Genomic DNA, 23801 nt, shown 5'->3' with positions numbered 1-23801 from the left:
ACAGGGGCCTTCCACGCTGCAGCCCAGTGCCTGAGGACCTTGCCCCGCCAGTTTCTCCCCGGCAACCAGCAGCCAATCAGCCAATCAGCACAGCACCAGAGCCATGGCCGGTGAGTACCGTGTGTGGGCACCCGGGTTTTGCCTTCCCTTCAGGTCCTGATCCAGAGGGGGAGCCCCTGGTTCTGCCACACCCACCCCCCAGAACTGGTTCAGAGGAGGTTTGACCTAGAAAGCAAAATTTCCTTTCTCTGGGGGCTGGAGCGATAGCACAGCGGGTAGGGTGTTTGCCTTGCGCAAGGGCAACCCCGGGTTCGATTCCCAGCATCCCATATGGTCCCCTGAGCACCGCCAGGAGTGATTCCTGTGTGCAGAGTCAGGAGTAACCCCTGAGCATCGCCAGGTGTGTGTGATCAAAAAAAAATTCCTTTTTCTTTTTTTTTTCTTTTTTAAGTTTGTCGGTCACACAGGGCTTTGCTCAGGGCTTCTGTTGGTTTTTTGTTTTGTTTTCGGGCCACGCTGGTGGTGCTCAGGATTTACTCCTGGCTCTGCACTCAGGGATCACTCCTGGCAGGCTTGGAACCTAATCATATGGGTGCCAGGCTTGGAACCCGGTTGGCTGACTGCAAGATGAGCCCATGCCTTACACCTTGTACTATTGCTCTGGCCCCAGGGCTTACTTTGGACTCAGTGACCACTTCTGGTGGGCTTGGAGGACCCTATGGGATGCTGGGGATTGAACTTGGGTCAGTTGCATGCAAAGTGAGCACCCTACCTGCTGATCCAGCTGCAAAATTTCCTTCCTAAAACAGATGGCTTAAGCAAGCAGCAGAAGCCAGATCTGGCCACTGGCACAACTTCTCTGGCCTTACAGTAAAGTGTGTGTGTGTGTGTGTGTGTGTGTGTGTGTGTGTGTGTGTGAGCGCGCGCGCGCATTTGCGCATGCACACGTGTGTGTGCACGTCGGTGTGCGTGTGTATGCACGTGTGGTTGCATGTATGTGCATATGTGTGTGTCCCAGTTTAATCAAGTAGAGAAACAGAGACAGCAGACTCCAGGTGCATTTAGGAGACAGGGCCAGAGTGATGGGTCCGCTTCCAGGCACACTCTCCCTCCGACTTCACCACCAACTCCTCGCCCTGTTTCCATGGCTGCGTGGTTTTGGGGGGTCGCTCCTTCCCAGAGAACCCCTCTGAGATGCCCTCCAAGATAGGAAGTAAGGTGTTTCCTCCACTGGGGCAACCCTCAGCCTTTCTGTAACTTCCTTGTGTCAGAAGCTTGTGGAAACACGCAAACCTCATCTTAGATGAAGGGTGGGACAGGGCAAATGACCTTTAGAATCGGAGAAGGGACCCCGCTGGGTGTCCAGGGGACAGTGGGCATTTGGGAGGAACTGTCATGGCTTCCTGGCTGCTGGTGGCCTCCTTCTTTACCAGGGCAAGGAGAATTTCTTGATTTTGCAACTCTACGGAATGTGCTGCATTGTTTGTGATTTAGACCCCCCAAAGAATAGGAGGGATGGGGTGCATCATAAGGGCTGGTGGAGGGTCTGGATCGTGTGTAAAGGGCCTAAGACATAAGGTGCACTCAGCAAATAACAACCATTTGCTAGGGTCAGAGAGACAGTACAGGGGGCAGGGCACTGGCGCAAGCTGGCCAGGGGTGATCCCTGAGTGCAGAGCCGGGAGTAATCCCTGGGCACTGCTGGCCTGGCCCCAAAACACCTTTGTTTTCTATCAGTTGCTTCTGACCCACCTGCAGGAAACAGGGCTGGGGACCCGTCCTAGCTGTCACAGTGTTTCTTAATTGATTTTTCTTCTTGCCAAAATGATCATGAGGATAATAAACCTTTGACCGTTCAAGATAAAGGGGCAGCTACCAGAGAGACGGTGCAGAGGTTAAGGTGCTCACCTTATATGGACCAGAGTTCAATCCCTGGCACCACATATGCAAAGCCAGGAGTGACATCCGAACATAGAGCCAGAAGCCCCTGAGAACAGGGCCAGGAGTAGCCCAGGAGCACCAACCAAAACCAAAATAAACGAGTTGGGCCAGGAATGTAGCTCAGCAGTTGAATATTTGCCTTGAATGTACTAGGCCCGAGGTTAGAACCCTAGCACTGTCAAAATGAAAAAGGTAACGGCACTTGATATGACACTGAGGTATCACAATCTTTTGTTTCACCAAATTTGATCATCAGTGAAGATGCAGGTTGGTGCAATCCAGTTTGAACTGAAGGGTCAGGAAGAGCTCTTGCTTCAAGATTTGCCTGAGGTAGAAGGTAGAATGTTGCAAGGGTGCCAGTGTAGACATGAAGTCAGTTCCCAAGGGACCGTCAGAATGTATACCCACAGAAGACAAGCGTTTGTTTTGTCTGCATCTGCGTGCAAAGCCTCTGCTTAAGCCATGACGCAATCTCTCTACCCCTTTTATTTTTATTTAAAAAATTTTGTTTGTTTTTGGGCCATCCTTGGCAGTGCTCAGGGCTTACTCCTGGCTCTCTGCTTAGGGATCATTCCTGGCATGCTCTGCAGACCATATGGTGGTGCTGGGGACCGAATCTGGGTCAGTTGCATGCATGGCAAGTGTCTGGTTGGCTGTACTAAGGCTCCAGATCTGTTTTTTTTTTTTCTTTTTGGGTCACACCTGGCGACGCACAGGGGTTACTCCTGGCTCTGCACTCAGGAGTTCCTCCTGGCTGTGCTCAGGGGACCATATGGGATGCTGGGAATTGAACCCGGGTTGGCCGCGTGCAAGGCAAACGCCCTACCCGCTGTGCTATCTCTCCAGCCCCAGAGATCTGTTTATTTTTAAGAATAACTGGCACACCCCAAACCAGTAGATGGTGAGCCCCTCAAAGCAAAGGAGAGAAAGCCTGAACTCATTCTGACGGAAGTAACTTTATGTTCAGCATTTAGGCAAAGATTGTTAATATTGATAAACAAGGGGCTAGGGCACTTCTCTTGCACATGGCCGACCCCAGTTAGATCCCCAGAACCCATAAGGCCCCCTGAGCAACTGCCAGGAGAGATCTCTGAGCACCACTGTGTCAACCCCGAATAGAAAGGAAAAAAATCGGTAAGTAAAACTAGGGCTGGAGCAATAGTACAGCGGGTAGGGCATTTGCCTTGCACATGGCCAACCAGGGTTCGATTCCTAGCATCCCATATGGTCCCCCAAGCACTGCCAGGAGTAATTTCTGAGTGCAGAGCCAGGAATAACCCCTGTATATGGCTGGGTGTGACCCAAAAAGCAGGAAAAAAAATCCAACAACCTAAGGGCTGGGATCTGGTTCCACGGACTGGAGCACGTAATTTGCACACAGGAGCCCTGCATGGTCCCCAGGGCACCAAGCCTGGAGTAGCCCCCAAGTAACTGCTGGGTGTAGCCTCGAATCAAATGTACACGTCCTGTCTACTCTATAAAATGTGTATATTGCTAGAAAGTGAGCTGACGCATGCTAACTACATCAGCAGTCTCAACTGCTACTGGAAAAGGCTGAGAACCACTGAACGCTACTGACCAGTTTCCGGTGCCCCTGCTCCCCTAAAGACCATTAATTTACACGGGAAAATTAAAAAAAAGTTTGAGCCTTCCCAGCCCCCAACGACCTACCAAATAGTACGAATCTTAAAATAATGCACAACTCGAAGCGGCAGTGGGAACGCCCTGGGCAGTCGGCAGCCTGCAGAACGCAGCCCCCTCGAAGGTATACAGCAGAACTGCTTCACTGCAGGGGTGCTACTGCTTCTAGAATGTTCACTCTAGACAAATGTTCTGCCCAAGCTGAAACTGAAACTGTGTTGGGGGCCAACAATGCGGCTCAGTGGTGAGCGCATCTTTTCGTATTAAAAAGTTTCTGGGTCCAGAAACAAAACAAATCTCTCTCTCTCTCTCTCTCTCTCTCTCTCTCTCTCTCTCTCTCTCTCTCTCTCTCTCTCTCTCTCCTTCCCTCCCTCCTTTGCTCCCTCCCTCCATATATGGCAGGACCCTGAGTTGTTCTTTCAGCTGTAAAATGCAATGGCATCATGTCACCTTCCAAAAAGCAGGGATTAGCTGTTGTACCCCTGAACTGACATAACCCAGGTGGTGCGTCCACTTTAACCCAGGAAGCCTCTGAGAACAAAACCCGGGAAACTGGAGCAGGCAGCCTGGCTACAAGCAATGCCAGGATCGGTGCCGCCCGCCTGCTCGCCCCACTCACGTTTTTGTCCAACAGGGTGGGGTCCGGGATGGAGATGAGGGGCCTGGCTGCCTTCCCGGCCTCGGTCCGGGCTAAGCAGAGCCATCGCTTCCACCTATCGGAGCCCTTCGTGGCTCTGAGCACCGCGCGTGCGTGCACCCACCTAGCACAAGCTCGGCCCCCAGCGCCCAGGAGGGCGCCTGAACCCTGGCAGGTGTGGGTAGTATTACAAGTGGGAAGAGCCAGGGCTGAATGGGCCCTTTCTGTTTACTTACTTACTTTCGCTAAGAAGTTGCAGGTGCGGGGAGTAAGTCCCGAGCCCAGGCGGGTGTGCCCCCTGCAGAAACAAAGCAAACCCTGGCAGCTGCTTCTCTCCCTCTCCCACAGGCATATGGCCACTGTTTCTGTGTGTTTTTAAATTCCCAAAGGTTAGTAACTTGCTGAACATCCGAGCAAGCGTCAGCTCTCATCCTTAAGGAGCGATTCTGGCGCTTCCCACTCTGGAGAAGCCCAGGTTCTCGCTTGAACACATCTCTCACCCACCCACACGCTTCTCTTAAGGAAATTTTTTGAAATAAAGACGATTTTACTTCTCTTAAAAAAAAAAGTGGGGGGAGGGGGCTGGAGTGATAGTACAGCAGGTAGGGTGTTTGCCTTGCACGCGGCCGACCTGGGTTCAATTCCCAGCATCTCATATGGTCTCCTGAGCACCGCAAGGAGTAATTCCTGAGTGCAGAGCAAGGAATAACCCCTGTGCATCACTGAGTGTGACCCAAAAAGCAAAAAAAAAAAAGTGGGGGGAGACTAATCTCCTATCGGGGTACTGTGGCTGGGAGAGACAGAGGCTTAGGAAGAGCATCCCCTCCCGGTGTTTTTCCCGCAGGCTCCCAGGTTGCAGAGGGGGTTCGTGCCCAGGACAGTGCCCCTTCCCTCTGCCCATATCCCTGGCCATCTCTTTTTTTTCGGAGGAGGGCGTTATATCTGGCGATGCTTAGGGGTTACTCCTGGCTCTGCACTCAGAAATCACTCCTGGCAGTGCTCGGGGGACCACATGAGATGCTAGGGTAAACCCAGGTCGGCCGCGTGCAAGGCAGACACCCTCCCCGCTGTGCTATTGCTTCAGCCCCCTGGCCGTCTCTTACCTAGCTGAGAAAACCCACTGTGGTTTCTGGTCATCATTCCACGGCTTCCCCAAACCCCACTCCAGAACGCCACAGCTCTCCCTGCATACACAAGGAGTTCCCTTTCATTGGTGGGTGGACGGAGGTGTGGGCCCCACCCCTCAGTGCTCAGGGCTATTCCTGGCACTGTGCTCAGGGCTGATCCCCGAGGGTACTGAAGGCCATCCTTTGTCCGAGGATTCAGATTTGGACCTGCTCTGTGCAAGACCAGAAACTTACTCCCTATACTTCCATACCCCCCCAACTTCCAATTTTTGGTAGGAAGGCTGGGACACATCCAGCAATGTTTAAGAGTTTCTTCCAACTTGGTGCTCGGGGGTTGCCCCTGGTAGTGCCAAATCCGGATAAGAGTCCAAATCCAGGTCTCCTGCATGCAAAGCCCGCGCTCAGTCCTTTGGGCCATCCCAAGGAGGGGCCTTGTTGTAGATCACTGTCACTGTCACTGTCCTCCCGTTGTTCATCGATTTGTTCGAGCGGGCCCAGTAACGTCTCCTTTGTGAGACTTTTTGTTGTTACTGTGTTTGGCATATCGAATACGTCACGGGGAGCTTGCCAGGCTTTGCCATGCGGGCGAGATACTCTCGGTAGCCTGCCGGGCTCTCCGAGAGGGGCGGAGGCCACCTTGAAATTATCAATTACTTTCCATTCCTTCAGCACACAGAAGAAGATGGTGATTTTAGCTTTAAAAAGATAGCTGCTGGAGCTGGAGCGATAGCACACCAAGTAGGGCATTTGCCTTGCACGCCGCCAACTGGGGTGCGATTCCCATCAATCCATATAGTTCCCTGAGCACCGTCAGGAGTAATTCCTGAGTGCAGAGCCAGGAGGAACCCCTGTGCATGGCCGGGTGTGATCCAAAAAGGAAAAAAAATAAATCAGATAGCTGCTGCTGCTTCTTTTTTTTTGACAAAAAGGGTTTTAGGTTCCCTTCATTTGACCATGCATGGCTACCTATCGTGAACTAATTCTTGCTAGCATGAGGTAACTCGTGTCACATGAGTTTGCACTGTGGTTGTACTATTGTCGTCTCTTCAAACGCTCCCCTTGAACACACTGTCTCTGTGTAGTCTCGTTCCTGTGTCCTGAGGCTTGATGCTTTCAGTCTATAGAACTGACTTCCCGAAGCTGAAAAACTGGATCAAAGAACTTTCTGTGCCTTTAATATTTTAAGAGTTCCAGCCAGATTCTTTCCCCCCAAAGGCCAAGTCAATTCTAATCCACAAACTACGTGCCTCAGCTTCTCTGCCACTGAAGCTGCCCCGGGGTTGCTGGCTGTGAGGTGCAGCTGGCCTGTGGAATGCTGATTTCTTTTTTTGTTTTGTTTTGTTTTGTTTTGTTTTTGGGTCACACCTGGCAATGCACAGGGGTTACTCCTGGCTCTGCGCTCAGGAATTACCCCTGGCGGTGCTCAGGGGACCATATGGGATGCTGGGAATGGAACCCGGGTTGGCCGCGTGCAAGGCAAACAGCCTACCTGCTGTGCTATTGCTCCAGCCCCATGATTTCTAGCACACTTGCTGTCCTTAGCGGGCCAAGCCTGGGAGCTTCTCATTGGTTTCTTGGCATTCGCATTTTCTCTCTGAGAGCAGTGGGTTCAGATGCTTGACTTCTTGTTATTTTATTTTATTTGCTTTTTGGGTCACACACAGGGATGCACAGGGGTTGCTCCTAGCTTTGCACTCAGGAATTACTCCCGGAGGTGCTCGGGGGACCATGTGGGATGCTGGGAAAAGAACCTGGGTTGGTCACATACAAGGCAAACGCCCTACCCGCTGTGCTATTGCTCAGCCTCGACTTCTCGTTCTTCTTTGGGGTTTTTTCTCCTTAATTATTTGTAGGCATTTATTGTGCTCAGGGCTGACTCTGTGGGTGGGAGTGCTGCTATGGTGCCCAGGGGTCCTATACAAGGCAAATGTCCTACCCGATCCCTTCCGCCCCAACGTAGACATAATTTTTACATGGCTTTATCCATCACACTCCCCTTTGTGGTTTCTGGACCACTAGTCTTAAAAAGTATTGGCCCTGAGGTTGCTCAAAGTCTCCCTTCCAGAGAATCTTGGTACTCTGCTGGGTGGTGTAGCAATACTGCAGATATAAACAGTGATGTTGGCATCACTATAAAAAATAATATCAGGGGTTGGAGCAATAGCACAGCTGGTAGGGTGTTTGCCTTGCACGTGGCTGACCCGGGTTCGATTCCCAGCATCCCATAGCGTCCCCCGAGCACCACCAGGAGTGATTCCTGAGTGCAGATCCAGGAGTAACCCCTGAGCATTGGCTGGGTGTGACCCAAAAAGAAAAAAATATCAGAGATTAAAAAAAAATCCTCCCTTTCCTCCATAGTATTTTTGGTTTTCTCTGGCTGTGCCAGAATTGAACCCCAAGCCTCACACATGCAAGGCAAGTCCCCTAACATTGAGCCACATTCCTGGCCCTCTCACCCGAAATAGCATATTTAACCGATTATATCTTTAACCTGCCATGGAATTATGGCCTTATTCATCTAATTACTCTTGTATCCAAATCGTGGCAGTGCGACAGTTCCCAGGCCTAGGGTGCAACCCCGAGAGGGAACATCTGCCTTGCCTGAGTGAGGCTCTGGGCTGGAGTCCTGCCACTGCAAAACAAACCTCATCATGGCAAAGACACAATGTTTTACTGGCAGGTGGCACACGGGTGGTGCTCAGGGGCTACTTCTGGCTCAATGCTTGGGAGGTGGGGCCCACATCTGGCAGAGTGAGGGGACCATTCAGTGCCAGGAGTCAAACTCAAGGCACCGGCCTACTATCCATGGATTCCAGCCCTTTGAGCTCTCCGCCAAGCAAAGGAAGAGATTGTTTTATTTTCATGCCAATGGTTAAGTATGCAAACACCACTTATTAGTTTAGCCACTGTTTTTCCACTACATTGAAAAGGCCTCCTCTGAAGGCTGGAGCGATAGCACAGTGGGTAGGGCGTTTGCCATGCACACAGCCAACCCGGGTTTGATTCCCAGCATCCCATGTGGTCCTCTGAGCACCACCAGGCGTAAGTCCTGAGCATAGAGCCAGGAGTAACCCCTGTGCATTGCCAGGTGTGACCCAAAAAGCAAAAAATAAAATAAAATAAAACGCCGCCTCTCTTCCATTGGTATTTGGGTGGGGGGCGCTTCCTGAGTAGAGCCACTCGTGCGCTACTAAGTCTTCCAGGTCAGACAACAGAGGGCTTGGAGGTGTGTGGGGCAGTGCGGGGTGGCCCTGTGTGGGGGTGGGCACGGGCCTTCTCATCCTGGGCATGCGTCCTGGCCTTTGGAGCAGCTCTCTGTCCCTCTAATGGTGCATTCTTCTTGGTTCTGGTTAGAGGCTGCTTGGCATGACCAAGTGTCACTCTTGGCTCTGTGGCGGTGGCTGAGTGGCTATCATGCCCCATGTCCTCTGTCTAGGGAAGAGAGCCCTGGTGGTCCTGGCCCACTCCGAGAAGACATCCTTCAACTATGCCATGAAGGAGGCGGCCGTGGAGGCCCTGAAGGGGAAGGGCTGGGAGGTGACCGAGTCGGACCTCTACGCCATGGACTTCAACCCCCTCATCTCCAGGAAAGACATCACAGGTACCGCCAGCACCCCGAAGCCTGAGGTCTCTCCGCTCCCTCTCCCCTGGGCCTCGCAAGCCTCCCAGGCCCCAAGCCTCAGTTTCTCTTTGTGCCCTGCAGGTAAACTGAAGGACCCCGAGAACTTCCAGTATACTGCCGAGTCTGTCCTGGCATATAAGGAGGGCCGGCTTAGCCCAGACATTGTGGCCGAACAGAAGAAGCTGGAAGCTGCGGACCTTGTGATTTTCCAGGTGTGGTGGAGGAACAGCAGGGCTGGATCTGGGAGAGAGATCGGGAGCTCAGTACGCACTCCGCAGGCAGGATGCCTGGCGCCTGGCATTAGGTCCCCTGGTTACTGCTGACGGCACCTGGCACCGTGCAGCTTCCTGACCGGCTGCAGCTGCGCTCCTGCCCGTCCCAGGCGGCTGCCCTCCACTCAGCACGCAGGACTGCCGCCGCCTGCACCGTGTGTCTGGCTTCTGCCCATGTTGCTGGCTTTTGACATCGCTCCAGCCCTCTTGGCCCATGTTTCCTACCACATTCCCCATGCTGGCAGCGGCAGCCCCAGTCCCGCCTGTCAGAATCACTGTTTAGAAGGACTAGAAAGGGGGAGCCGGAGCCATAGCACAGTGGGGAGGGCGTTGGCATCCCATATGGTCCCCCAAGCACCTCTAGGAGTGATTCCTGAGTACAGAGCCAGGAGGAACCCCTGAGCCCTGTCGGGTGTGACCCCCAAAAGAAAAAACAAAACAATACAAAACAAACCCCAATTGGAAAGGATCTTGGTTAAAACTTTCTCTGGGATGCACGACCTCCCTTTGCCTTTGATACCGATTGTTTGTGCCGCAATATAGCACCACGCTGAAGGCAATAGAGCCCGTGCTGATGTGTCCGCTCCATTCCCCAAGACCCTGGGCAAGAGCCCAGGGCACTTTGCCTTGTGCCTGGGGAAAGAAGAAGCGCCTTAACTCACACCAGGGGTTGTGGGGGCCAAACCCTGCTCTGGTGTCTCTTCATGACGGAGAACCAGTTTCCTGTACCCCGTCAGCCAACCGATTCTGTTCTCAGCTTGAACAGAACATCCCCAGGGCACAAAGTCATTTCCCCAAACCACCTGCACATTCACCTTAGGAGCTGCAGACGGGGTGACCCTCAGACCGCAGACAATCTCGAGAAGACCAGTGAGTGCCTGAGGGGCAATGGTCACTCGCACAGCAGGTGGGAGATCCTGGCAGGGTAGATGGGGCTCACATTGAACCAAAGATTCCGTACTCCACTGGACAAAGCCAGGACGCCCTGCAGATTCCTTTTCAGATGGAGCGTTATTCCCTTCTGGAAAGTGATGGTGATTTTTAATTCCTGAGTCAGGAGGAGGAGGAGGAAGAACACCTCTCCCCTTTATCAGGGCTAAGCCAAACACTTTCTTCCCTGGTTGCCTGGACAGCCCAGGCCGTTAGTTTGCTTGGGAGCGGGACTGTGCGTGCCACGACTGGGTCCCCCAGGGCTGGGAGCACAGTCCAGGCTTTATCATTTGGTGCCACACCTTCTAAAGTGATTTAGAAGGCACCACATCCAAGCAAACCTTATCTGCAATGGCTGGGAGGCTTTGCTGCCAAATGTGATTTTGTAACACATGCTTTTTATTTAGGGCTGGAGTGATAGCACAGTGGGTAGGGTGTTTGTCTTGCATGTGGCTGACCAGGGTTCAATCCCCGGCACCCTATACCATCACCAAGGCCTCACTAGGAGTGATCCCTGAGTCCAGAGCCAGGAGCAAGCCCTGAGCACACAAAGAAAAAAAAAACTGGCCTGGGGATTTCTCTAAAGATCAGAAAGAGAAGCAGCTAACCGACTGATTCCAGAACGGCCACTTTCTTTTCTTCAATGTGCTAAGTCAGGTATCCACAATTAGTTGCCCTCTTTCCAGAAGAAAATCACTTAGCATTACCTTAGAAATCTACTTTCTTTAAGCCAACAACGGGGGGCTGGAGCAATAGTACAGTGGGTAGGGCGTTTTCCTTGCATGCAGCCAACCCGGGTTCCATCCCCAGCATCCCATATGGTCCCCTGAACACCGCCAAGGGTAATTCCTGAGTGCAGAGCCAGGAGTAACCCCTGAGCATTGCCAGGTGTGACCTAAAAAGAAAAAAAAAAACAAAAAGGAAAAATCAGAAAATGTCCTCCAGCTGCAACTGAGGTGACTAGGACTGTCCCTGGGGAGCTGCATTGGCTACTTTGGGGAACGCTGTTCTGAGTTCCGGAAGGGACAGGGCGGGCAGAAGAGCAGCTCAGCGAAGAGCCGGGCCTGACCTCTGTCCTCTCTCCGTAGTTCCCGCTACAGTGGTTTGGAGTGCCTGCCATCCTGAAAGGCTGGTTCGAGCGCGTGTTAATCGGGGAGTTTGCTTACACGTATGCCGCCATGTACGAGAAGGGGCCCTTCCGGGTAGGTGTGCTCTGCCCCCAGGGGGTCTGTTCCGAGGCTGACTGGGCACAGGCAGGGGCTGACCCACCCTGGGTATCTTTAGGTGAGCTTGGGAAGATTCCCTCGTTGACAGGACATGATGCTTGGAACCGACTTGAAAATATACTGAGGAGGGGGAACAGAGCCAGGAATAAGTTCTGAGCACCCCAAGGTGTGGTCCCCAAACTGAAAACAAAACAAACACACGAGGGGCTCCATCCCCGGCACCCCATCTGGACCCCGTGAGCAACGCCCAGAGTGATCCCAGAGCACAGAGCCAGGAGTAAGCCCTGAGTACCGCCAGGTGTGGCCCTCAAATCAAAAGCAGGAAGGAGTGAAATAAATTGTTCCATGAGTAAGGGAGGCCAGGGGCTCTAACAGAAAATGAGACTGGCAGATCCGAAGGGTTGAAGCTGTGGGGTGCGGGAGGTGTGTGGAAGGTAGATTCTGAGAGTTCCAAAGTATGAAAGAGTAAAGAAAGCCGTCTTCAGATGTCAGAGATGCAAATCTGGAGGCCTGGGTTTGATGTTCTGCATTGTATGTCCCCCATACGAGGCTGGAGCAGCCCCCAAGAAATCCAAATGTGGCCCCAAAACAAGGGGTTAAAAGAGAAAGGAGCAGGGGCTGGAGCAATAGCACAGCGGGTAGGGCGTTTGCCTTGCATGCAGCCAACCCGGGTTCGATTCCCAGATCCCATATGGTCCCCTGAGCACTGCCAGGGGTAACTCTTGAGTGCAGAGCCAGGAGTAACCCCTGTGCATCGCCGGGTGTGACCCAAAAATCAAAAAAAAAAAAAAAGAGGGAGAGAAAGGAGCAACAAGCAAAGAGCAGGAAGGGACCCCTCTTTCCTGCTGAGCCCAGCCAGGATGGGCTCCTGGGCCCGCAGGCTGAGAGCCCGCGTGAAGCCACAGACAGAGCAAACGGGGCAGACCCGGGTGTTCCCTGCTGGGGGTAGTTTTAGAAGTGCCCCGTCTGAGGGTGACGCCTCATCTCTTGCAGAATAAGAAGACAGTGCTCTCCATCACCACAGGTGGCAGCGGCTCCATGTATTCGCTCCAGGGCGTCCATGGGGACATGAACGTCATTCTCTGGCCGATTCAGGTACCTCCCTGACTACCAACCTTCAGGGGGATTCATTACTTGCGCTTTCTCTGGGGTTCGGAGCCCCCGGGGAGCAGCTGAGAACAGACATGAGACGTGAAGAAGTGGCTGGAGAGTGCCCCGTTGCTTCCTCTTAGGACAATCCTGTGTCCCCAGGCCCCTGGACCCACAGAGCAGCCGTCAGAGACCCTCACCTCCACTCCCATTCTCTCCTGCCCCTACACCCCGGGGGCCACGGACCCCAAACTTTCCAAGCCCCTGATCTCCCAATACTCCCTCCCACAGTCTCCCAGGTCGGTGGGGCCCAAGGCCACTCTAGTGATGAGTTAGTCCAGTGAATGAATCTGAAGTCCAGAGGGGGGCTTTAGGGCGGTGACCGGCCTCTTAAGATAATGTCTCTCGTGAGAGGGCGCTGGGCAAATGAGGTGGCCGCGGTGGGGCAGAAGAAAGGTGACAAAAGTGAGGCGCAGAGCAGAGGAATGCACAGCTGCCCGCCTGGGCACTTGTCACCTGCCAAGAAGCTGCAGCTCTCCCTGATGTAATAGAACTTCCGGCACTTTTGGCAGAGGATCCGGGCTGGCAGGGTTTCAAGATTTTATTCACTTAGAGGAGAGCACAGCTGAATGGGCTAAAATAGGCAACAGGCAGGCCCAGGGAGCAGACGGGGAGGGAGCGTGGCCGGGAACCGGCTCTTCGGGGCACCTCCAGTCTCTCATTTGGACAGACCGGATGCGCACCCCTGAGGGGCTGGGGTTTGAGCTGGGCAGGGCTTGGTGTCTCCTCAGAGCGGCATCCTGCATTTTTGCGGCTTCCAAGTCCTGGCACCGCAGCTGACCTACAGTATCGGCCACACTCCCGCTGACGCCCGGATCCAGATCCTGGAAGGGTGGAAGAAACGCCTGGAGACCATCTGGGACGAGCCCGTTCTCTATTTTGCTCCAAGCGACTTCTTTGATCTGAACTTCCAGGCAGGGTTCTTAATGAAAAAGGAGGTCCAGGAAGAGCAGAAAAACAAGAAAGTCGGCCTTTCCGTGGGCCACCACTTGGGCAAATCCATCCCGACTGATAACCAGATCAAAGCCAGCAAATAAGATTCAAACACTTTAATTTCCTTTAAAAAAAAAGCCAGGTCCGGGCTTCTCTAGCTGGCATCCTTGATTTACTTTAGTTTTTAGAGGTGCGAGTGACTCTCTTCCTACCAGGAATGAGAACAGACTGTATCCCTACATTCTGGGCTAGTTTTATTATTAAACCTGATTCTCAGATCTTGGAAAATCTGACTAGGCACAAGGGGCTACTGAAGATGTAAAAAGTAGGTGGGCCGGAGAGACAGTACAATGGGTAGGGCATTTGCCTTGCACACAGCCAAGGTGTGCCTCCAAAAAAAAAAAAAAGATGTAAAACAGGAAAAAGTAGAAAGATGCTAGGCAATATTCTTTAATATCTTCTACAGAATTTGACTCTTTTAGAGAGTGTTTTTGTAGGGAAAAAAATCTGGATTGACAGCATTCAACTCATTATCTATTTTTAAATTACCTCTCTGTGGCTTATGGCAGCAGGGAATTTGCTTAGAGAAAGAAATGACTGAAGCTGTCTGACCTCAGGGACTTGCTGAGCATTAGTGATCCATAGTTGTTTATGAGGTATAAATACATTATGCGATATTGGTTTAATTGCTGCACAGTGACCGACGTTCCCATTGTGAGTTACTCTCCCTTCAGCTTTTGTTGTTGGATACAGATACCCAAGTACCTTGAAATAAAAGCTAATTAAAAAGTCTCTTATTTAACTGTCTTCTAAATTTAATGTCTGCAGAAATAAACCAACACATCTCAAAACACTTTCGTCCACAAACAATCCTTCTGATGTGTATAAACCGCAAAGATTTTTTGTCTTCACCAGTCATCACTGCCTAAATCGTTTGTTTGTTTTGGTGGGGGGGAGGCACACCCAGGTGTTCAGGGCTTACTTTTGGCTCTGCACTCAGGGCTCACTCCTGGAAGGCTTAGCGGATCATATCCTGGGGACGGAACCCAGATTGGTCGCGTGAAAGGAAGCACTTACCTGCTGTACTATCTCTCTGGCTCCTGACTTTCATTTCACTTACTTACTTGTTTTTATTTGGGGACAGGCCAAATAAAAGTTACTCCTGGCAGTGCTCAGGGGACAATATGAGCTGGGGATGAAACCAGGCCTGCTGCGTGCAAAGCAAGAGCCCTGCCCATTGCCATACTATGGCTCCGACTGCTGACACTCCCTTTGAAGACATGCTCTGATTCCACGACTTTGGAAATAGAACGTGAGCCTAGACTCTCACCAAATTTGGCACTCTTCTTTCTTGAGGGGGACGCACACCCGGCTCCGAACTCAGGGATCATTCCTGGCGGGCCTGAAGGACCACACGAAGTGCTGGGCATTCCTTCTGGACACTAACTTAAGAAATCTGGATTACACCAACTTTTCTAGAAGACTTGCAGACCCATCTGCAGATCTTCAGATCAATCTTGTGCCCACATATGCAGCTTTTTGAATCAAAGTACTTTTCACGTCTATACTTATTAAATTTCATCTGGTGATCTGATTATAACGTCTAGAGATGTTGAAAGTTGAGACTTAATTGTTTTTGCAGTGCCAAGGGTCTAACCTTGTGCCTCATGCATTCAATGAGAATATTCTACTGCTGAGCTACATTTCCTGAACTTTTTCTTTTTTGGGGGGTGGGGGAGAGCACACACGGGAGTGCTCAAGGGTTTCTTCTGGTTCTACGCTTATCCTCGCAGGGCTGGGGGGACCATGTGTGATGCCAAGGATTGAACCATGTTGGCTTCATGAAGGTAAATGCCCTACACACTGTACTCTCTCTGGCCCCTCAGCTCTTATGGGGATGGAGGGCAAATATGACAGTGCTCAGGGGACCACATCAATACGGTCCACATAAGGGACATGTAGGGAGTGAATCGAGTTAGCCATGGGCAAATGCCTTAACCCCTTTCCATCTCACTAAAACTCACCTCCCCCCAACCCGACCCCCTCCAAGAGAATGAGGTGGTCCAGGTCTCCCTATGAATTTTCACCCTGAAATGTTGGGGCAGCCCGGAAGTACTTGGAGGCCACCAGGATTTATTCATAGTGGTGCCAGGGACTGGACTTAAGGCCTTGCCCCCATCCCTTGAACCATGTCCTTAGTCTTAAAAAGAAAACTTTTATTGTTATTTTGGTTTGGGAGCCGCACCCAGCAAGTGCTCAGGGATCAGTCCTGGGAGAGCTCAGGAGACCCTATCAGGCACCAGTATCAAACACAAATTCGGGCTGGCAGTGTGCAGGGCAAGCATCCACCCACTGTGCTACAGTTCCATTCCTTAAAACTCTTGCTTTTGATGGGGCTGGAGCAATAGCACAGCGGGTAGGGCGTTTGCCTTGCACGCGGCCAACCCGGGTTCGATTCCCAGCTTCCCATATGGTCCCCTGAGCACCTCCAGGGGTAATTCCTGAGAGCAGAGCTAGGAGGAACCCCTGTGCGTTGCCAAGTGTGACCCAAAAAAGCAAAAAAAAAAAAAAAAAAACCAAAAAACCTCTTGCTTTTGAGTAACACCTGGTGGTGCTCAGGGCTCACTCCTGTTGGGCTCAGTGGACCATACTGGGTGCAGCAATCAAACCCAGGTTGGCTCTGTGAAAGGCAAGAGCCCTACCTGCTGCACTATCTCTCTCGTCCCAAAGGAAAACTTTTAAACACATTTAAGAACACATTTACTTTGTTGAAGTATGAATGTTCTTTTAGAGGGAAAATTGATTACATTATGTGTGTGTTTTGACTTGGATGTGTTAATACTGTTACTACTAGGCCAGAGATAGTACCGGGCTCACAAGGTACATGCCTTGTACATGGCAATCTCTGGTTGATCTGAGCACCTTTGAAGTGATCCCTGGGCAGAGACAGGAGAGATAAAAGAGCAGGCAGGGCTCATGCTTTGCACACAGCTGACCTGCGTTTGATGCCCAGCGCCCCAGTCTCCTGTCTGCCAGGAGTAAGTCCTCAGCAACATGAGGCGCAGCTCCTGTACGATGACACTAGTTTGTCTTCCTCCCTTGCCACAAGGATCTCAGGTTTATTACAGTGCTCCCGAGGCACTTCCATTCCATTGTGTTTATCTGTAAACTCTTTCCTATGCTCTCCCCCCCAACCTGTTAATCAGCTTTTTCCCCTACTCAGACTCTCTTAAGTTGCAAGGTCAGATTTCTCAGAAATCTGTGATTTTGTATGTATGAGTGAAATATTGTCTCTCTCCTCTCCTTGTCCAACAAACATATAATATAAATCATTTTGTATGGATATAGTAAGAAATGGGCTGGAGCGATAGCACAGCAGGTAGGGCGTTTGCCTTGCGAGCAGCCAACACGGCCGACCCGAGTTCGATTCCTCCACCCCTCTCGGAGAGCCCGGCAAGCTACCGAGAGTATCTCGCCTGCACAGCAAAGTCTGGCAAGCTCCCCGTGAGGTATTCGATATGTCAAACACAGTAACAAGTCTTACAATGTTACTGGGCCCGCTCGAGCAAATCGATAAACAACGGGAGGACAGTGACAGTGACAGTACTTTAAACTTATAGAATTGCTCTCCTAGGGCCATCTCAATCTCAGACTACAGTGCTCAGGCGAGATAATCTTTCTAACCCTAGCAGGGTCCTAGTCTCGTCGTTACTTTTGGATCATGACAACATTTGTCTATGATCAAACTCTTAACTTATAGTTAAGATCTTGGCACTTTTGCCTGGTCCATTTCGATGCCAGGGTAGCTTACCGCTTGCCCTGGGTCCATTCAGTCCCTCGTCAGGACCCTGCTTTTCGGGTGTTAGGAACTAAGGGCAACTGAAGCTTAAGTCAAGAAAGCAGATGCCCAGGAGTGAATGATATTCAAAGCCAATTAAATCCTAAGCATAATATTAACTGTCTTATATACAAAAGGACCCTCCCGTTGATCGTCGATTTGCTCGAGCGGGCCCAGTAACGTCTCCATTGGAGACTTTGTTGTTACTGTGTCTGGCATATCGAATACTCTCGGTAGCTTGCCGGGCTCTCCGAGAGGGGCGGAGGAATCGAACTCGGGTCGGCCATGTTGGCCGCTTGTAAGGCGAACGTCCTACCCGCTGTGCTATCGCTCCAGCCCGCTGTGCTATCGCTCCAGCCCAGCACAGCGGGTAGGGCGTCTGCCTTGCATGCGGCCAACATGGCCGACCCGAGTTCGATTCCTCCGCCCCTCTCGGAGAGCCCGGCAAGCTACCGAGAGTATTCGATATGCCAGACACAGTAACAACAAAGTCTCCAATGGAGACGTTACTGGGCCCGCTCGAGCAAATCGACGATCAACGGGAGGGCCTTTACTTTACTTTACTTTATACAAAAGGACATTGCTTTAAAGTAAACTATTCTTAAGACATAAGGAGAGGAGAAAGACAATATTTCACTCATACATATAAAATCACAGATTTCTGAGGAATCTGACCTTACATGTTAACAGAGTCTGATTAGGGGAAAAAGCTGATTAACTGGTTGTGGAGGAGAGCATAGGGAAGAGTTTACAGATAAACACAATGGAGTGGAAGTGCCTCAGGAGCACTGTAATAAACCTGAGATCCTTGTGGCAAGGGAGGAAGGACAAACTAATGTCATCCTACAGCTCCAAACAAAAACAAACTCAGAGAAGCCCCTGAGGACTGCCAGGTGTGATCCCACGACAAAAAAAAACAAAACAAAAAAAAACGGAAAATCAATTAGTTGCTACTACAAAACCAACAGACTATTATTTTTTAGTAGGATATATGCTCAGCAGTACTCTGGTGCCACCTTGTAGTGGTCACATGCGACGGCCATGGTGATACTCAGCCTTACACATGTGCCTGTGTTTTACCATTTGAGCTAGCTCCAGGCCCCACACATTACCTTTGATAAGAAAGCTTAAGTGCACCGTGTAAAGAAGCACATCAGAAGCTTTTTTTTTTTAATTTTTTTTTTTTGCTTTTTGGGTCACACCCGCCGATGCACAGGGGTTATTCCTGGCTCTGCACTCAGGAGTTACTCCTGGCGGTGCTCAGGGGACCATATGGGATGCTGGGAATCGAACCCGGGTTGGCCGCGTGCAAGGCAAACGCCCTACCCACTGTGCTATCGCTCCAGCCCCAAGCTTGTTATTTTTAAGTTATATTTGTAATAGCCTTGCACTATTTTATTAACATTTTTCCTTAACTCTTTTTTCCTCAGTCTACTATGTATAAACATTTTTTCTAATGCATATTAAAACGTCTAGTATGTTTAAAAGTAATAGTTGCCCATGCTTAACTTGCAATCATTTTTAGTACCACTACAGATACGCTGTTTTATGTACCATATTCTAATAAACATAAATTTAGTCTGTGGAAATAATTTCCAGAACACACAAAAAAGACTGCCTCTGGATATGGGACTAAGACAGTTCTCAACAAAAGCATTTCCATACTACATGAACTGCTATCACGTTATTTAAACTAAGGAAGATACGAATTCTGACAGACCAAGTCACTTTGTTTACTGTCTGGCAAACTTCTAGGCACACAGTAAATACCTTATAGTAATGTTTCATTCATTTTTCTTTTCTTTTTGCTTTTTGGGTCACACTCGGTGATGCACAGGGGCTATTCCTGGTTCATGCACTCAGGAATTACTCCTGACGGTGCTCAGGGGACCATATTTGACACTGGGAATCGAACCAGGTTTGGCCGCATGCAAGGCAAACGCCCTACCGGCTGTGCTATCACTCCAGCCCCTCCTTCATTTTTCTAAGTGATTTTATAATCAAGCTAATTGAAGTTGACATTCATGAATATGATATTCATAAAGTTTGGGGGGGGAAGGAAATTAAACACTGCAAAATGAAAACTTTCAATGTTTATTTTTGACTGCAGCTGTTTACAGAAATATATTGCGAGTATACAAATGTTCTGATAGAAGCAAAATATCTTTTTAATATTTAACAAGTTATCACAGATAGCTAAAAACATATATGCAAATTAAATTCCCCCAAAGAACAAACTGAAGTATCTGGTGTCAGTGCTCTGAATCTCAACTATGAAAGCCATATACACAAAAATGTGACCTTTATGTCATTGCAGAACAATGGAAGAAGGCAGTTCAGTGGTTGATCAGTGTGCTCAAGCAAATGAAATTAAATACAAAATTTAAATGGCAAAATGACAGCCAAACCACTTGAAAATAGGTTAACATGTATAGTATATGAAAAGACTAAAAGAAAATAAATGTCTAAAAGTAAGCATTTACTTGGAGCTTATCAATCAGAAGGAACAAGGTCAGCAGATACATTCATTCGATCAAAAGACTCAGCTCAAGATCACGGGAATCAGTGTGTAGCTGTTAAAGTCATGAACACTTCAGTGTAGGACATTTGCCTGATTCCAAACCCACTCTCAAACATCTGATACGCTGGGTGTATGTTTGTGTTATCTTGTCCTGAGATTCATTAGCTAAAATAATAAGGAATCCCCTACAAATGATTTCAAACCAGAAAAATTTCTTCTTAAAAAACAAACAAACAAAAGAAGTAGGGATGATAGGGTTAAACATGTTTCTTTTTCACTGGTTTTTGGGCCACACCCAGAGATGCTCAGGGGTTACTCCTGGCTCTGCACTCAGGAATTACTCCTGGCATTGCTGGGGGACCATATGGGATGCCAGGGATTGAACCCGGGTCAGCCGGTGCACAAGGCAAATGCCCTACCTGCTGTGCGATCGCTCTGGCCCCTAAACATGGGGCTTTGAAAGGAGATATTATAAGGCTGGGGAGGCACCGATGTCACTCAGTGGTAGAGCACGTTTTTTATGTATGAAACCCTGGGTTTGATCCCTGACAATGGGGGGAAAAAAATCAACAAGTTGAAATCAAGCATAATTGTGATAGAATGCTTTGGATTTAAGCATAGAATATTCAATAAGGTGGGGATGTGGGGAGAGGGAGTAAGAGGGAAATAATGTAGCTAAAGCATCTCCCAACAATTTACCTATTTGCCAGCACCAAAGTTTGTAGAGTAAGCCACTTATTTCCACTGCTAGTGTTAAGTAAAAAAAGCAGTGATTTTTATATAGTGCACATTTTATTTTGAAATGTGCATAATCTTTCATGAGTTAACCGATGATTTGTAAACAGTGGTAGGAAGATTGGAACAATTACATAGTTACTGAATGATACAGGGAGATTAAAATGAATAAATGTACTTATCTTGTGGTTAATCAAAACCCAATTATATATGTACGGTTTTCTTAAAATTTATTTTAGTAAACAACATGTCTCAAGCATAAGTTCCAAGAGTAGCTCTTGTACTTTAAAATGTTTTTTAAATTTTTGTTACTTTTGGGCCATACCTGGGCATGCTCAGGGATTACTCCTGGCTCTTTGATCAGGAATCACACCTGGCAGGTCTCAGGGAACCATATGGAGCATTAGGGATTGAATCCTGGCCTGCCACATGCAAGGCAAGCATCCTACCTGCTGTCCTGCAATAGGATAGATAAGTTTTATCTGTTAAAAAAATAATTCTGCTTTTCTGACCTGACTAGCCATTTTATTTGGTATCTCAGATGTACATGAGTACATGAAAGGGTAAATAATTTAGTTCAGAGAGTCGGTCTAGTCAGAGCAAAACTGTGGTCTGCTGGTAAAGAGGCAATGAATGGACAGTTTGTATTATCACTGCCCATGATATACCAATTTGAGGGATAAACAAGAGGCTTTAGCACCCATCAGTAATATTAGCTACTTAAATATCATAAGAATTCAAAGAAATATTGTATATTGCACTTACATATTTCAATCAGCCATTTAATGTAAACTTTTTAGTAAATGGTAGGGAAATCCCAAACTAAGTTAACCAAATTATCAGTAACTTGTATGTACTTAAAATATATTGTCTTTCTATAGGCAATTCTTAGAATAAACTGTTACTGCCAATAAATGATTATGGGTAACCAAGTCAAGCTGAATTTACATAAAGAATAATATATACTGGCATCTACATAGACAGTGGAAAAACTTTCTAGATCTTACTGAATTTATATCATTTATACTAGTGCCTAAACTTGAATGTGCGTTAGAATCATCTGGACGGCTTAAGACAATCGCTTGGCCTTTATTCCAACGTCTCTGATTCAGTATGCCTGGGATAGGGCTCAAGTATTTACATTTATAAATAAACATTTGTAGGTGTACTGATGTTGGCTGGTAGGCTGAGGAGTCATACTTTAAGAATCAATGATTTCTATACAGTATATATAGAGAAAATTATACCATATATTCTTACATACATAACACAAAACACAGAAGAGGGCTCGCTGGCTCAACTCTCAAACATGTAATTCAGTAAGTTGAGCATTTTAACATTTCTAAAGTGATCTGCTGAAATATAATCATTTCTCTTGACAGCCAATTACACTTTAAAGTGTTGAGACCTACATTAAAAAAAAAAAGTGTTAAGACCTACAATATAGTCATTTTAGAAAATAGTTATATAACAGTAAATGAAGTTGGCTAACGAAGTAAAAAGGAACATAAATATTATAAATAGTTAAGATGTACTAAGAAGGAACTACCACTACACAGCATTCTTGACTTCTCTGCATTGAGTAAAGTGCATTAATACCACTAGTGTATCAAGGATATTGCATTAAAGGTCTGTATCTTCAGTGCCACTATAGTCAGGGAGTATTTGCACAGGGAAGGCCACTCTAGCTCTGACTGTCCTAACATGATACTGCTGGTCCTTTCTTCAGAGTACCATCCATCATGTTATAAAGCTGGAACACAGGCAGAATTGATAAAAAAAAAAAAAAAGGGAATAGTCAATCCAACAATAAATGGCTACAAGGAAATACCTTAGTTTTTTTGGGACTCAGATGTACTATCTTCATTTCTTTGGACATTGTTTTTCCTAGGCGGACTACCTGAAGTTCTGATAAGTACATTATAATGAATTACTTAGCTCTGTCCAATTAGAAAAACTGACACTACATTGAAATTATGTGTTGCTAAGTAATTTATTTTCATCAGAAGAGGCTTCAAACACTTCCTGACATTTAACTACATATATGTGTCCATGGACTTTGAAACACAGTGTAAATTTCACTGGCAGTGAAATAAAAAATGATCATTAATTGGTTGAAATGAAGATACATTTAAAAAAGCCTAAGCAGTATAATTCTGTAGTTTTGTATGTGTTTGAGGATGGGGAGAGGGCATACCTGGCAGTGTTCAGGGACTTATGTAGTACCAGGGATATAACTGGGATGGGCCGCATACAAGGCAGTGCCTTAATTCTGTGACCCCTAATTCTGGAATTTCTTAATTACCCTGGCTCAAAGGAAGAGTTCTAATAGCTTTTCTAATACTTTTATACCAAAGGGAATTAGAAACTTAAGTTGTTTTCTAAAAGTAATCAAGAGGTGAAAAAAAATGAAAGATAAAATAGAAAAATATAAAGTCAGGGTTTTTAAAAACCACTTGTTTTTGTGTTTTGGCAATACAACAGCAGAAAAGGAAATTATAAGAAAGGGGCACTATCCTGGTTTAAAAAAAAGGCACTTTTCCATAAGCATTTAGATATAAAATAGTAATTAAAAATATTTCCTAAAGGATAAAGTGGGGGGAAAATAGAATTTATTATTACATGAGGCAAAATAGCTTAAAATAAATGACTGAAGAATCAGGGCAGTGGGGCAATTCACAAATGATATTGTATTTTAATATTTATTAAAATTATAAACATAAGCTCTATGACTTAGCCCTAGTGATACAAACAGGCAGAGAAGAAATCCTCTATTTATTGTTTGATTTTTGGGCCACACCCAGTGGTGCTCTGGGCTCTGTGCTGAGGGATCACTCCTGTGGGGATGGTGGGACCATATGGGGTGCTAGGGATCAAACCCAGGTTAGCTGTGGGCAAAGCAAGCATCCTACCTATTGTATCAATTCAGCCCCAAATCCTCTTTTTATAAATGCTTATTCTACCAACCCATTTATTAGGGTATAAACTTGAAGTTATTTAAACAATAAAGTGACTAAACTGTACAGTCTGTGTTTCACTGCATGCCTCCATCACAAAGGCATGCAGATACAACAGGGCTGTCTCGGTTAAGGATGAAACCTGGGGTCATGAAGCAGAATAAAGAGGTTTCAAACAAACTTTCAATTACAAAAATACCAGGAAACATATTAAAACATAAATTTTATCAGAAATATGAGCACTCTGAAATTATTTCTAGTGAATATTTATA

General features: G+C 48.0%; 2 protein-coding genes across 2 annotated transcripts in view; one reads left to right on the top strand and one right to left on the bottom strand.

Moving 5' to 3' along the window:
• LOC130044522 (cytochrome b5 type B) overlaps positions 1–23801 on the bottom strand; it is a 267802-nt gene that overhangs the window by 8760 nt on the left and 235241 nt on the right. The gene's annotated exons all lie outside the window — the stretch shown is intronic.
• On the top strand, positions 8–14331 carry NQO1 (NAD(P)H quinone dehydrogenase 1). Its single transcript, XM_056137270.1, has 6 exons — positions 8–110; positions 8783–8947; positions 9050–9180; positions 11259–11372; positions 12390–12491; positions 13277–14331. The coding sequence occupies exons 1-6, from the start codon at positions 104–106 to the stop codon at positions 13580–13582; spliced, it is 825 nt and encodes a 274-aa protein (XP_055993245.1). The 5' UTR covers positions 8–103; the 3' UTR covers positions 13583–14331.

This window comes from Sorex fumeus, unplaced genomic scaffold (assembly GCF_029834395.1).
Source record: "Sorex fumeus unplaced genomic scaffold, SorFum_2.1 ptg000122l, whole genome shotgun sequence".
Lineage (NCBI taxonomy): Eukaryota > Metazoa > Chordata > Mammalia > Eulipotyphla > Soricidae > Sorex > Sorex fumeus.
The sequence above is the reverse complement of the archived record's forward strand: the minus strand, read 5'-3'. Positions and strand labels throughout refer to the sequence as shown.

Coding starts and splice junctions, on each gene's coding strand:
- NQO1 (XM_056137270.1), top strand. Junction 8,948..9,049: donor CTCCAGGAAAGACATCACAG/GTACCGCCAGCA, acceptor TGTGCCCTGCAG/GTAAACTGAAGGACCCCGAG. Junction 11,373..12,389: donor ACGAGAAGGGGCCCTTCCGG/GTAGGTGTGCTC, acceptor CATCTCTTGCAG/AATAAGAAGACAGTGCTCTC.